This window comes from Heterodontus francisci, chromosome 3, assembly GCF_036365525.1.
Source record: "Heterodontus francisci isolate sHetFra1 chromosome 3, sHetFra1.hap1, whole genome shotgun sequence".
Lineage (NCBI taxonomy): Eukaryota > Metazoa > Chordata > Chondrichthyes > Heterodontiformes > Heterodontidae > Heterodontus > Heterodontus francisci.
The window spans coordinates 161,830,537-161,845,471 of record NC_090373.1 but is presented as its reverse complement, the minus strand read 5'-3'; the positions used below and the strand labels follow the sequence as shown (position 1 = coordinate 161,845,471).

The 14,935-nt window shown below is 43.1% G+C and overlaps 1 protein-coding gene across 2 annotated transcripts in view; it reads left to right on the top strand.

Annotated features, from left to right (window-relative positions):
* Positions 1 to 5,431: 5,431 nt before the first annotated feature.
* Positions 5,432 to 14,935, top strand: part of cd164 (CD164 molecule, sialomucin) — a 29,157-nt gene continuing 19,653 nt past the window's right edge. Inside the window, exons 1-2 of one of the 2 annotated variants that reach the window (XM_068027204.1) lie at positions 5,432 to 5,628; positions 7,041 to 7,133. In XM_068027204.1, the coding sequence (XP_067883305.1) occupies positions 5,460 to 5,628; positions 7,041 to 7,133 (262 nt within the window). In that variant the 5' untranslated portion in view covers positions 5,432 to 5,459. The remainder of the gene's footprint in view (positions 5,629 to 7,040; positions 7,134 to 14,935) is intronic. The other variant, XM_068027203.1, reaches the window with a different exon arrangement.

Sequence of the window (14,935 nt, the reverse complement as noted above, 5' to 3'; positions counted from 1 at the left end):
ACCAACTTGCTCCGGGTTTTGCACTCAGCTTGGAGACAATCCTTTTGAATTCTGTTTCCACACTTGTGGATCCAACTTTGATGCAGCAGCTGATGGCCGATGCCTCCACTTTCATTGCAGCACAAGCCGCAGGCACCCAATGTCTGGGTGCTGCAGTGGAAGCTCAGGCAGATATCATGCAAGGTCAGCTTGTGCCCACACAAGCTCAGATTGCTGCCATTATGACTGCGGATACCAGTGCTCAAAGGGGCTTGCAGGATGTCACAGTAATCCAACAATCTATCATCCAATAGATTACTAGGATTCCTGAGGCGCCACCCCAGGGGAGTGGCAGTGGCTCCATGGACACAAACCTGCTGTTCTCTCTCAGGATGACAGCATTGGTCTTCCCACCACTGCCATTTTGTCAGTTATATGCGTTTTGTTATATGCATGCTCCCCATCTGTACACTAGAGACATAACCATGTCATCAAAGGTTAGCCCTCGTCTTCCAGTAGCCACTGTCTGGTTTGTTGTGGAAGCTCAAATGCAGATGGTACAACAGACCACTGCAGACTGAAGGCATCATGAAGGCTGCCAGGATAATGGGCACTGACCTTCATGATACATTGCATATGGTCGTACACCAGCTGCACGAGACTGGGCTTATTTTCACTGGAATTTAGAAGAGTGAGGGGAGACTTGATTGAAATGTATAAGATCCTGAACAATCTTAACGGATGTGGAATGGATGTTTCCTCTTGTGGGTGAGTCTAGAACTAGCGGGCACTGTTTTAAAATTAGGGGTCACCCTTTTAGGACAGAAATTAGTAGAATTTTTTTCTCTCAGAGGGTTGTGCGGCTTTGGAACTCTCTGCCTCAGAAGGCGGTGGAGGCGGGCTCATTGAATATTTTTAAGGCAGAGGTAGATAGATTCTTGTTAGGCAAGGGAATCAAGAGTTTTCGGGGGTAGATGGCAGTGTGGAATTCGAAACACAAACACAAATCAGCCAGCATCTTATTGAATGGTGGAGTAGGCTCGAGGGGCCGAATGGCCTACTTCTGCTCCTAATTCATATGTTCGTATGTTCGTATAGGGCAGTGTTGACACGTGGCACCCACAGAGCGACATGCATGCGGTCAATGACACTCTGCACTATGGGGAAGCCTCCAATCCTCACAAAACTGGGTGCTCAGTCTGCCTGCTTCTCATTGGCAGGAGAGAATAAAATGTATTCAACTCTCTTGAATACAGAGCCTCAGCATCCTTAGTGAAGCGCAGACATCTGTCGCACTGCTCCTTACTGAGGATCAGGTAAGAGTCATAGAGTCATTTACAGCACAGAAGGAGGCCATTCGGCCCATCAAGTCCACACCAGCTCTCCACAGAGCTATTCAGTCAGTCCCACTCCCCCGCTCAATCCTCGTCGCCCTGCAAGTCTATTTCTTTCAAGTAGCCATCCAATTTCCTTTTGAAGTCATTGATTGTCTCCGCTTCCACCACCCTTGTGGGCAGCAAGTTCCAGGTCATTACCACCCACTGCGTAAAAAGTTCTTCCTCATATTCCCCCTGCATCTCCTGCCCAAAATCTTCAATCTGTGTCCCCTAGTCCTTGTACCATAAGTTAATGGGAACAGTTCTTCCCTGTCTAACTTATCTATACCTGTCATAATATTGTACACCTCTATTAAATCTCCCCTCAATCTACTTTATTCTAAGGAGATCTAGCAATTTAAGAAAAAATTATCTTCAGACATCAAATTTGAGCTAAAGGCTTTGCCTTTCAAAGACTTGGCCTTAACCCATTCAGGCCATTTGTTATCTTCCCAGATAGAGTGCTTATTCACTTGAGGTCCTGTTTTTAATGTCTTGTGAACCTAAACCCCCATATACCCAACTTTTCCCATTCAATGTATAATTATTACTTTTACTTTTTTTCTCCAGCAATGTAATAAATATACCTCAACTCCATTTACACTCCTTTGTTCCCTTGATCCCTGTACCTAACAAAAATCTGTTGATCAGTCTTGAAAATTTCAATTGACCCAGTATTCACAGCCTTTTGGGGAAGTGAGTTCCAGATTTCTGCTACTCTTTGTGAGTAAAAGTGCTTCCTGATTTTACTCCTAAATAGTCTAACTCCGGCTTCTCTCACCAGAGGAAATAGTTTCTCTGTATTCACCTTATCGAAGTCCTTAATTATTCCAAAACCTTCGATCAGATTACCCCTCAACCTTCAAAATGCAAGGGAATGCAAGCCAAGTCTATGGCCTTATAATTACAAATACTATCAAAAGACAGTAGAAAGGATCTTAGCTCAGAAAATCAAGGAGTAGAATCAGTTTGGTTGGAGCTAAGAAACAGCAAGGGACAGAAAACATGGGTGTAAGTTATTTATAGGCCCCCCAACAGCAGTTGTAGCCTGGACAGAGAATAAATTAGGAAATTAGAGGTGCATGTAATCATGTAGTAATCATGGGGGAACTTTAATCTTCATAAAGACTGTGCAAACCAAATTTACAGTAATAGTGTGGATGATGAGTTCATAAAATGTACACAAGATAATTTTCTGGATCAGTATATCGAAGAGCCAACTGGGGAATAGGCTATTTTGTATCTAGTATTACGCAATGAGAAAGAGTTAAATAATATGCAGTAAAGAGGCTATAGGGAAGAGTGACCATAATATGATAGAATTTTATATTGAGTTTGAAAGTGATTTCGTTAACTCCAAACTAGGATCTTAAATCTAAACAAAACAAATTATGCAGGTATGAGGAACCAGTTGTCTAAGGTAGATTGAGAAACTACTTAAAAGATATGACAGTAGACAAGCAATGGCTAGCGCCTAAAAAATTAATACATAATTTGCAACAAGTATACATTCCTTTAAGTCAAAAACCCCACAGAAAACGTGGTCCAACTGTGGCTAACAAGAGAAGTTAAAGATAGTATTAGTTTAAAGAGGCTTACAATGCTGCCAAAAAGTGTAATAAGCCTGGGGATTGGGAGGATTTTAGAATTCAGCAAAGGAGGACAAAAAAATTGATATGGAAAGGGAATATGAGAATAGATTAGCAAAAGACATAAAAGCAGTTTGTAAATGTTTCTGTGGGTATGTAAATATGAAGAGATTGGTGAAAGTAAACATGAAACACCAGAGGCAGAGACAAGGGAAATTACAATGGGGAATAAGGAAATGACAGAGACATTAAACAAATAGGTTGATAAGGTGGTTAAGAATGCATATGGAGTCCTTTCCTTTATTAGCCAAGGTATAGAATATAAGAGCAGGGAGGTTATGCTGGAACTGTATAAATCATTGGTTAGGTCACAACTTGAGTACTGTGTGCAGTTCTAGTCACTTCATTACAGAAAGGATGTAATTGCACTAGAGAGGGTACAGAGGAGATTTTCGAGGATGTTGCCAGAACTGGAAAAATGCAGCTATGAGGAAAGATTGAATAGGCTGGGGTTGTTCTCCTTGAAACAGAGAAGGCTGAGGGGACATTTGATTGAAATGTACAAAATTGAGAGGGGCCTGGATAGAGTGAATGTGAAGGGACTATTTAGCTTAGCAGAGAGGTCAGTGACTAGGGGGTATAGATTTAAAGTGAAAGTAGAATCATGAAAAGCCCAGTTTAAGGCAGGCACATGATAATCAAATGATGAAACAAAATAAATAAAATAATAACTATAATAATATAATAATAAGCACGACTGCCCCTCTTATTATTATTTTATAGGGCTGTTCATTATCTGTCATTAACATTGTCTCCCCACTAATGCTTTGTCTTTCACCACACCATTAGCACTCTCTTTGTCTTTGCCCCATGACCTCAGAATTTTATGTAATAATTAACAATGCATGAATTTGTTTCCGTGAGGTTACAATTTCTCTCTCTCGAGTTTGTTTATGGTGCTCGTGATTTATGTCTTTCAGCACAAGCTCTGGTTTCAGTAGCTTAAAGAAGTGTCAGAGAACTAAGATGATCCAAATCCCAATACATTTGATGTTTGAGGAAATGTCGAGAACATAAGAAATAGAAGCAGGAGTAGACCATACAACCCCTCGAGCCTGCTCCGCCATTCAGTTTGATCATGGCTGATCTTCTGCCTCAACTCCACTTTCCCACTTGGTCTCCATATCCCTTGATTCCCTGAGAGACCAAAAATGTCTATCTCAGACTTAAATATACTCAATGGTGGAGCATCCACAACCTTTGAGGTAGACAATTCGAAATATTCACAGCTCTCTGAGTGAAAAGATTTCTCCTCATCTCGACCCCTTATCCTGTGACTGTGTCCCATGTTCTAGATTCTCCGGGCCAGGGAAAACAACCTCTCAGTGTCTACCCTGTCAAACCCTTTCAGAATCTGTACAATTTTGGTAAAACTTCCTTATTCTTGTACTCCAATCATCTTGCAATAAAGGCCAACATTCCACTTGCCTTCCTAATTCCTTGCTGCAATTCAATGAGATTGTGACTGATCTGCCACCCAATTCCACACACCCGGCTTTGCCCCATATCCTTTAATACCTTTGGTTAACAAAAACCTATCAATCTCAGATTTAAAATTAACAATTGATCTAGTATCAATTGCAATGCGCAGAAGACAGCTCCAAACTCCTACCACCCTTTGTATGTCGAAGTGTTTCCCAATTTCACTACTCTGAAAGGTCTGGCTCTAATATCGCCATAGTTCGAGACTCCACAGCTTGTGGGAATAGTTTCTATCTACCCTATCTGTTCCTCTTAATACCTTGAAAACATTGATCAAATCATCCCATAATCTTTTAAATTCCAGGGAGTACAACCCTAGTTTGTGTAATCTCTCCTCATTTATCCCTTTAAGTCCAATTATCATTCTTCCTCACCACTACATTTTTAAGGGCAATGAGCAATAAATGCTGGCCTTGCCAGCAACACCCATGACTGCAGCAGTTCAAGGCGGTGGCTCACCACAAACTTTCTTAAGGGCATTTAGGGATGGGCAATAAACGCTGGCCTTGCCAGTGACGCCCAAGTCCCAGGAACACGTCAACGAAATTAAAATAAAAGCAAAATACTGCAGATGCTGGAAATCTGAAATAAAAACAAGAAATGCTGGAAATACTCAGCAGGTCTGGCAGCATCTGTGGAGAGAGAAGCAGAGTTAATGTTTCAGGTCAGTGACCCTTCACCAGAACAGGGTAAGACAGCAATGACAGATCGCTTTCACAATGCAATAAGGCAGGGAGTGTTTGCAAGATTCAAGGCAGTGCATCTTGAAAGTGTTTTTAATTGGAAACAAATGACTTTTCCACAAAAAAAACAAGTTTCTACGTGGAAGGTTCAGCGCGGGAGTGAAGACGTCGACTGCACAAAACGAACGCAATTTCCTTTGCGAGGTGAAGGAGTGAAAGGCAGTTTGTAAAGGGCAGGACGTGGACTGAGCCTATCCCGCGGCTCCGGCACCTCCTCCCCCCGAGGTCACATGAGCGGCAGCAGGAAGTTGTTTGAGGATCCGGGGAACAGCGGCAGGAGGATCGGCTGTGGATCGGGATTGTCTCTGGGCCCCTCCGCTGTCACCATGAGTTGGCCGCTGCTGTGGGGCGCCGTCCTGCTGTGCTGGAGTGCGGGGCTGTGCGGAGGAGCAGGAAAAGGTGAGGTCATTCCCGGGGAGCCGGGCCCCGGTCCCCGGGCGAGCCGTCGGCCGGGCCCCGGTCCCCGGGCCAGCCGTCGGCCGGGCCCCGGTCCCCGGGCCAGCCGTCGGCCGGGCCCCGGTCCCCGGGCCAGCCGTCGGCCGGGCCCCGGTCCCCGGGCCAGCCGTCGGCCGGGCCCCGGTCCCCGGGCCAGCCGTCGGCCGGGCCCCGGTCCCCGGGCCAGCCGTCGGCCGGGCCCCGGTCCCCGGGCCAGCCGTCGGCCGGGCCCCGGTCCCCGGGCCAGCCGTCGGCCGGGCCCCGGTCCCCGGGCCAGCCGTCGGCCGGGCCCCGGTCCCCGGGCCAGCCGTCGGCCGGGCCCCGGTCCCCGGGCCAGCCGTCGGCCGGGCCCCGGTCCCCGGGCCAGCCGTCGGCCGGGCCCCGGTCCCCGGGCCAGCCGTCGGCCGGGCCCCGGTCCCCGGGCCAGCCGTCGGCCGGGCCCCGGTCCCCGGGCCAGCCGTCGGCCGGGCCCCGGTCCCCGGGCCAGCCGTCGGCCGGGCCCCGGTCCCCGGGCCAGCCGTCGGCCGGGCCCCGGTCCCCGGGCCAGCCGTCGGCCGGGCCCCGGTCCCCGGGCCAGCCGTCGGCCGGGCCCCGGTCCCCGGGCCAGCCGTCGGCCGGGCCCCGGTCCCCGGGCCAGCCGTCGGCCGGGCCCCGGTCCCCGGGCCAGCCGTCGGCCGGGCCCCGGTCCCCGGGCCAGCCGTCGGCCGGGCCCCGGTCCCCCCTCCCCCTCCCCGGTCTACTTTATACACATTTTCGCCCCCTTTCCGTTGTGTTTACTGCGGGAGAAAACAGACGTTTACTCGACACCAACCAACCGTTCACCCCAGCGAAATCCCCCAGGCCTAAAAACAAAACCACGGGCTTTGGTGCCTCTGTTTCTCCTCCTTTCCCCCCGGCCTCCCCTGAGATTGTACTTACGGGAGGCCGGGGCTTTGTGGCTCATCGTGTGCCGAGTGTATGCGCCACCGGGTGGGTCAGTGGGGGGTCGGGTCTGCTGACAGTCAGCATTCGGCCAGCTGCTGCCCCGGCGGTGAGTCCCCAACCCCCTCTTCTGATTTACTGTCTCTTGACGGTATACTCACTTCATACACCACCTCCTGAGGAGCAGACAAGTTCTTGTGTCAGTATTACAATCCAGGAGTATTATTTCTTTCATCGAAAATACTATTTAATGTCCCGTTACAAGTTATTTTCTATATTGATATCGTTGACTCAGCATTCACTTTTTAATTTCAGTACTGAATTAATTCAGTAGATTGCTTTCCAAGTAACTTTTTGTTTTCTTTTTAATTCACTCTCCACTTCAGAACCATTGCGCGTAACATTTTTAGACTGATTTTTAAAAAAAAAAAATAATTGTGTATATATATTTCTAGAGAGTTGCCAAGATTTTAACGATTGTGCTAATTGCACTTCATCTTTGAACCGCACGAGTGCCAACTTGACCTGCGTCTGGGTGGTCTGCGAAGGTAAAAGCTTTTGCTATGTTTTATTAGAGTGTAAGAATCACCAGCAAATATCGTTTCTTTTGTAGTTAGGTGAGTTCTTTAAGTCCTGTATTTGGATAAGTCGGTCCCTTTATTTTATGCTTTATATCAATTACACTCCAGCAAATTTGAGCTTTTTATATTAAATGATTGGTAAGAAGTAAAAAACAAACCGAGTCAATGCTTTTGAGTACAGCTGCTACAGTAACTTGACAATTTTCCACCGGATGTGTTTGAGGCAGGCCAGAAACTATTTGGGACCATTCCATTGGTGTCCCTCTGTTTTCAATAAAAACAGATCATTACAATTCCAATATAGAATGTATAAATAGTATCCTCTTGCAATTAAGATATCGAATAGCTCAAAACATCAATATTTTGAGTTGGAAATGTAACAAATTTAAGTTTAATGGAACAGTTTGCCATACAAACTTCTATATTAGACTGCTCAAATTCAGAAGTTCTCAACAGTCTAGAGATATGGTTAAAGGTGGGGCCTCATTGTGGTCGCTAAATAGTAAATACTGCAGGTGGATAAAGTAAATTGAGCATTATTTCAAAGTAATAAAAACAGTGCTGAAAATACTCAGGTCTGGCAGCATCTGTGGGGAGAGAAATAGCTAACCTTTCAGTTCGCTGAGAAGTCATTAACCTGAAATGTTAACTTTTTCTCTCTCTATAAGAACATAAGCAATAGGAGCAAGTGTAGGCTATTTGGCCCATCAAGCCTGCTCCACCATTAAATAAGAATCATGGCTGATCTGATTGTGGCTTTAACTCCACTTTCCTGCCTAACCCACCATAACCCTTACCTCCCTTGTGGATCAAAAATCTGTCTAACGCGACCTTGAATATATTCAGTGACCCAGCCTGCACTGCTCTCTGGGATAGAGAATTCCAAAGCTTAACAACCCTCAGAAGAAATTCCTAATTTCTGTCTAAAATGGGAAACCCCTTATTTTGAAACTGTCCCCAGTTCTAGATTAACCCTTGAAACATCCTCTCAGCATCTAACCTGTCAAGCCCCTCAGAATCTTGTATGTTTCAATACGATAACTTCTCATTTTTCTAAATTCAGTGAGTATAGGCTCAACCTTTCCTCAAGACAATCTCTTCATCCGAGCAATCAGCCCAGTGAACCTTCTCTGAACTGCTTCCAGTGCAAGTATGTCCTTTAAGTAAGGAGACCAAAACTGTACTCTAGGTGTGGTCTCACTAGGGCATTCACCGATGCCCTGTACAGCTGTAGTATGACTTCCCTACTTTTATATTCCAACCCCCTTGCAATAAAGGCCAACTTTGCATTTGCCTTCCTAATTACTTGCTGTACCTGCATGCTAACTTTTTGTAATTCATGTACAAGGACACACAGATCCCTCTGTACTGCAGCATTCTGCAATCTCCATGTAAATATTCTGTTTTTTCTATTCTTCCCACCAAAGTGGCAGTTCTTCCCACATTATACTCCATCTGGCAAGTTTTTGCCCACTCACTTTATCTATCTATATCCCTTTACAGACTCTCTGTCCTCCTCACAACTTGCTTTCCTACCTATCTTTGTATTGTCTGCAAATACACTCAATTCCTTCATCCAAGTCATTAATATAAATCTTAAATATCCGCTATCTCTGCAGCCACTTTTTAAGATCCTAGGATGCAGGCAATAGATGCTGCCTGACCATCTGAGAATTTCCAGCATTTTGTTGTTTCAGATTTTCAGCATCTGCATTATTTTGCTATGGTATCATTCCAAAATACACTTAAATATCTTGAAGATAAATAATACAAGGAACAAAGAGCAGTGAAATGTAATTAGAGTTAAAAAAAAAACTCAAACGACGATGTGGAACTGGTGCAGGCATAATGGGCTGAATGACCTCTTCCAGACTTGGAACCCTTATGAAGATAAGTAGATCCCAAGAACATGCACTTAAATGAGTGAAAAGTGAATTTAAATTTAATGGAAACAACTTATTTTCTAAATGTTTAATTATTTGAATATAATATGTTGGAGAATGTTATGTCGGCAAACTTCGTGTTCACAATTAAGTTGGAATACTTTGAGAATGTTGAGTATGAGGGGGATGAAGTTTGGGTTAAATAATCTCTCAAATTCGACTGTTCTTTGGTTGCTGACAGGGGTCCAATATAATGAAACTCTTACTTAGGCCCCTCATTTTGCATACTTTACAAACTTGGTGCTAGTCTCTATTTTTGTATTATTCGTATTTTCCGTGATCTTGCATTCTTTGAATATCAAATGGATTTTGGAAATATGATCAACTTATTATAAAAAAAGGTAAAGAGCAGACTGAGTTTCAAAACTTATCAGGTTTGAGGCAGCTTAAATACAGTTCTGCATTAGCAGTAGAATAACAGTTACATGTTCTGATGCTCTTGTGTACGACAGTGTACCATCTAAAAGTGAGCAACACCACAGGAGATCTGGTGGGGAATAAGTTTGAAATGTGAACTCAAGTTTTTATCATTAACAAATCTTACTAAAGAGTATAATTGCATTGAATTCATCCATTGAGTTAATGTCTAATGTTTAGTGGTTATACAGCTTTTAAAATGGGTATACAAGGGACATGCAATAAAGTCCAAATTTACATACTGCTGTGATTTCATGAGATGTGTGTCTTGATTTTGGTAGTATTGTAAGCACTACATATCAAAAAAAAAAATCCAAAGAACTACTCACCAATTTTGTTTTAAGGAACACTGTTCTGAAAATTAGCAGTTACAAAACATACTGTCTGATTTTGTTGTTTTGACAATGCAGTTACTGGAACACCTTGAGAGAGTAATGTATTTGGAAATTTTATTAATTCCAGGGAATCCAAGTCAATCCTTCATTTTGGTGACCTGAATGTGATGTTTTTCGTCTTCAAATATCTTCTGATTGGTACCAAAGTCATTGTTAAAATGATGTAAATCATTGCCTGGCCTTTTGTTGGCCCAGGAATTGGGTAGGGGGAAGAGGAGTAAGAAAACTGTTAATTGAAATGGGACCTTTTAGTAATTGTTATATATGTAACATCTGTTGTATATCTAATGTGTTACTGAGCTCAAATTACATGCAAATCCTATTCCTCCTGTTAAAACAATGTTCCTGGCTATCTGGTTTCCTCTTTCATGCCAAACACTTCCCCTCTTAACCTGAGACCCTTCAAGACTTGAATACCACTTTCATGTCTGGGAAATGCTTTTCTAGCCACTCTTGGACTCCTGGGTGGGATGTAAGCCAAAGATTGTTTATATTTCCCAACATCCAACTAACTCATGCATTTGAAAGTAAAATTCCAGTGTGTTTGGACCAGGATATTCTGTACCAGCAGCTACATCAGAACAAATAAAACAGTTGAGTAGTTTAGCTTAAAAATCATAACACTAACAGAGTGCTGAGATCAGTATGGTTACAGTTACTAAATGAGCAAAAAGGTGAAAAGTATAATTGACCATTTTTGTGGAATGAGGAAATTTAATAGGGATAGTGGGGAAGAGAAAATGTTAGCCCTGAATTTATTCTGTTCGTCAATAATCCTTCAATTTCCTCAGGATTATTGAAAAGAATAAGTTCAGAGCTAACATTTTCTCTTCCCTCCCCTTACCACCCCCCCCCCCCCCCCCCCCCCCAACTATCCCTAACAGTTTTTTGCTTCCTCTTGTAATGCTCAAGCATCTAGAAGGCAGGCAAGCAATCTAATCTGCTTTTTGAATCATCTGTTGGAAATGCAGCTCAACACCTTCCTGTTCCTCTGGGAATGCACTCCTCTAGCAGCTTGTTTGAATTTGGGAATTCAAGTTTGGTCAGCCGTACCTTCATTATTCAGTTGTGTTTTTATATCCTTTTGGTAGTTTCACTCAAGGTATTGGGCCTTAATCACCTTTTGTATTTTAATAGCAATGGCAAATGTGCCATTTGTATAACGTGTACACACTAGATGACTAATGGTAAACATTGATTCAATCTAAATTTTTTATGACTTGGTAAAGGTCACCAAAACAGCCTGTATGAAAACCTGTGGAGGAAGGAAAAGGAACTAGGTATAATCATAGTCATCAAATCAGATTACGGAACCTTGTTAACTGGAAGGATGGGCTGTTTTACTGTTTCGATTAACAGTGAACAGAACAAACTAAGTGCACTTGCCATCTTACTCACATCTGTGGGCAAGCGCAGGCTTCTGAATCTTCTTTTTATGTGGCCTTCAACAAAAAAAAAAGTTTTAATATGATGTGTTCTCATGAAATCAATGCAAGCAACTAACCAGACTTTCATAGTTTCTCCCAGTTTAAGAACGCTCCTGAATACTCTGCCTTTAATACACTAGCCAACCATTTTGGATGATCTCTTTAACAACTGTCATTTTTCGTTGAGCTTAAATAAAATAAGACCAAGACTATAGTTGAAACTTTAAATTAGAATGCAAGGACTTTTCAAGATTTCTGAAATATATATTAAACATATTGCATGAGACAATAAAGATAAGGGCATTGGGACTGATTTTTGGATTACATGAGCTGAGCTGGCACAGACACGGTGGGCCTGTGATTTTATCCTGTGCTGTATATCATGATTTTAAACTTCAGCATGAGAAATAACACTAGAGTACCTATTGTAACATCCTTAATAAAAATGATCTGGTGGAAATGACATGCATCTTATTTAAATTGGCATAAAATCTTGACCATAATTATTTAGGCTGAGGAAGCTTTTGATGGTGAATATACAACTGAGTACTCTGCAATATGAATACATTTATCATGACTTACCAATGAAGAGTCAGTCTCATCCTGACAATGTGCCAGTGTAACTTAAGTTTGCTAGAGCACTCCCCCTCTGAACTGTGATTGCTATATTCTATCAAGTGCTATTCTGCTGCTGGTTTGGTGCTGGATGTGGCCTGTATGAAATAACCTGTTTATGCTGCATTCCAGAAATTCAATAGTGTATCACAAGGCACATAAATGTGTATTTTACAAACAAAACTTGCTGGTTTGCAAAAAACAGATGTTTTATTTAAAGTTAAAAATGTATTTTTCACATTTACACTATTACTGTCTGCATATTCAGGCAGAGTTGTCTGCTTTTTGCCTCCTTTCACCATAACAAAGGTCAGAGGAGTAGGACTAATGAATAGCTTTCAAAGAGTCAGCACAGACATGATGGGCTGAATGGCTACCATGTTGTTTGATTCTATGAACTAACTTGGTTGGGGCTAGGGACTCGAGGGCATTGTGTGTAATTTCTTTGCCTTTAGCTGCATTCTTTTTCAGATGCCTGATATATGGTGCAGATTTCTGTTAGTCATCTAATGCCTAATTACATTAGATGAGAAGGCCTGCTCTGTTTATGTAGCAGTGTTGACCTGAAATCAGTGCATGTTTGGACTAGACACCAAGTTGCTCTGTGGGCTTGCGTATTGAAGTGTCCTGGTTATTGGGGAGCAACTGTAAATTTGTCATTTTGACGAGAATGAAAGTGGAAGAGGTGAGTGGAGTCATGCAGCTTATATGGGTACATCATCTTTTTGGAAAAAAGTCTCAAGTTGTCTACAGAAATATTGCGCTATATTTAAGACTGCATCAATATCTGTAAGCCGCCACTTCCTCTGTTCATATCACTTGACCTTGTAAGTGATTGCTGTTACTTATGTGGAAGGTGCTTCTTACTGCATTTTTCTTGCTGTCATAACCGTTTGGTTGTTAGCTGAAACTTTTAGAACATAATAATTTTTGTTCCTTCATTGTAACAGAAATAAGATCAATTTTTTTTTTAATGTGAACAGAAGTTCTTCCGAGTTTCTTTTTTTGCCGATTTGTTTTCAACTGGTATGATTTTTCTCCCTTCCCTTCACTCTCACCTTGAACCTGCTGCTTTTTATTTGTAAAAAAAGTATTCTGTCTCTGGATGTAGATGTTGCTGGCATTTATTGCCCATCCCTAATGGCCCTTGAGTTAGTGAGCTGCCTTCTTGAACCACTATAGTCTGTGTGCTGAAGGCACTCCACAATGCTGTTAGGTAGGGAGTTTGAAGATTTTGAGCCAGTGAGCAAGGAATTGCGATTATATCTATTTCGAAGTCTGGATGGTATGTGACATGGTGCTCCTTCTTGGTAGAGGTTGCAGGTTTGGAAAGTATTGTCGAAGCTTTGGCGAGTGTAAATGATGCACCCTACAGCTAGGGTGCACCGGTGGTGGAGGGTGCGAATATTTAAGGTGGTGGATGGGGTACTAATCAAGCAGGATGTTTTGACCTGGATGGTGTCGAGCTTGAGTGGTGTTAGAGCCTATCTATGACCCCAGTTCTTGTACCATCAGCTAATGAAAGCAGTTTTTCCTTGTCTAACTTATTTAAGCCTGTCATAATCTTGTCCACTTTTATTTAAATCTCCCTTCAAACTCTTTTTGCTCCAGGGAGAAAGCCCCAGCTTTTGCTATCTAACCTTGTAACTAAAATCTCCCATCTCGGGAACCATTCTTATAAATGTCCTCTGCACCCTCTCAAGGACCCTCACATCCTTCCTGAAGTGTGGTGACCAGAACTGGATGCAATACTTCAGTTGGGGCCTAATCAGAGCTTTATAAAGGTTCAGCATAACTTCCCTGCTTTTGTACTCTGCCTCTATTTATGGAGCCCAAGATTCCATATGCTTTGCTAACCACTCTCTCAATATGTCCTGCCACCTTCAAAGATCAATGCACGTGCACTCCCAGGTCCCTCTGTCCCTATATACTCTTTAGAATTGTGCATTAAGTCTGTATTGCCTCAGCATGTTCCTTTTGTCAAAATGCATCACCTCACGCTTATCTTGTCTGTCCATTCTGCTAGCCTATCTAATATAAAAGCAAAATACTGCGGATGCTGGAAATAAAAACAAGAAATGCTGGAACCACTCAGCAGGTCTGGCAGCATCTGTGGAAAGAGAAGCAGTGCTAGTTCTGAAGAAGGGTCACTGACCTGAAACGTTAACTCTGCTTCTCTTTCCACAGATGCTGCCAGACCTGCTGAGTGGTTCCAGCATTTCTTGTTTTTACTGCTAGCCTATCTGTCCTTTTGCAGGCAACTTGTATCATCCTTGCGTCTAGGAGTGTTCCATTATGCTCTTGTCTTGTGCCTAGTCGATGGTTGTAAGGCTTTGGGGAGTTAAATGAGTCACTTGCTCTGATCTGCTCTTGTAGCCACAGTATTTATGTGGCTGGTTCAAATAGGTTTCTGGTCAGTGGTGACACCTCAGTGATGAAGTAGCTGTAGGTGGTTGGGCTTAGAACACTGCTAAGAAGGGCTCCTGCAGCGATGTCCTGGGACTGCGATGATTAGCCTCCAACAACCATCTTCCTTTGTGCTGGGTATGACTCTAGCCAGTGGAGAGTTTTCCCCTGATTCCCATTGTCTTCAATTTTACTAGAGCTCCATGATACCACATTTGGTCAAATGCTGCCTTTATCAAGTCACTCTTGCCTCACCTCTGGAATTCAGCTCTTTTATCCATGTTTGAACCAAGACATTAATGAGGTCTGGTGTTGTGGTCCTGGAGGAACTCAAACTGAGCATCAGTGAGCAGGTTATTTTGCTGAGTAAGTGCCACTTGATGGCACTATCGACGACCCTTTCCATCATTTAATGCTGATTTAAGAGTAGACTGGTGGGCTGATAATTGGCTGAATTGAATTTGCCCTGCTTTTTGTGGACAGGGCATACCTGGATAATTTTCCATTGTGTCGGATAGATGCCAGTGTTGTAGCTGTATTGCAACAAATTTTGGCTAGAGCCGCAG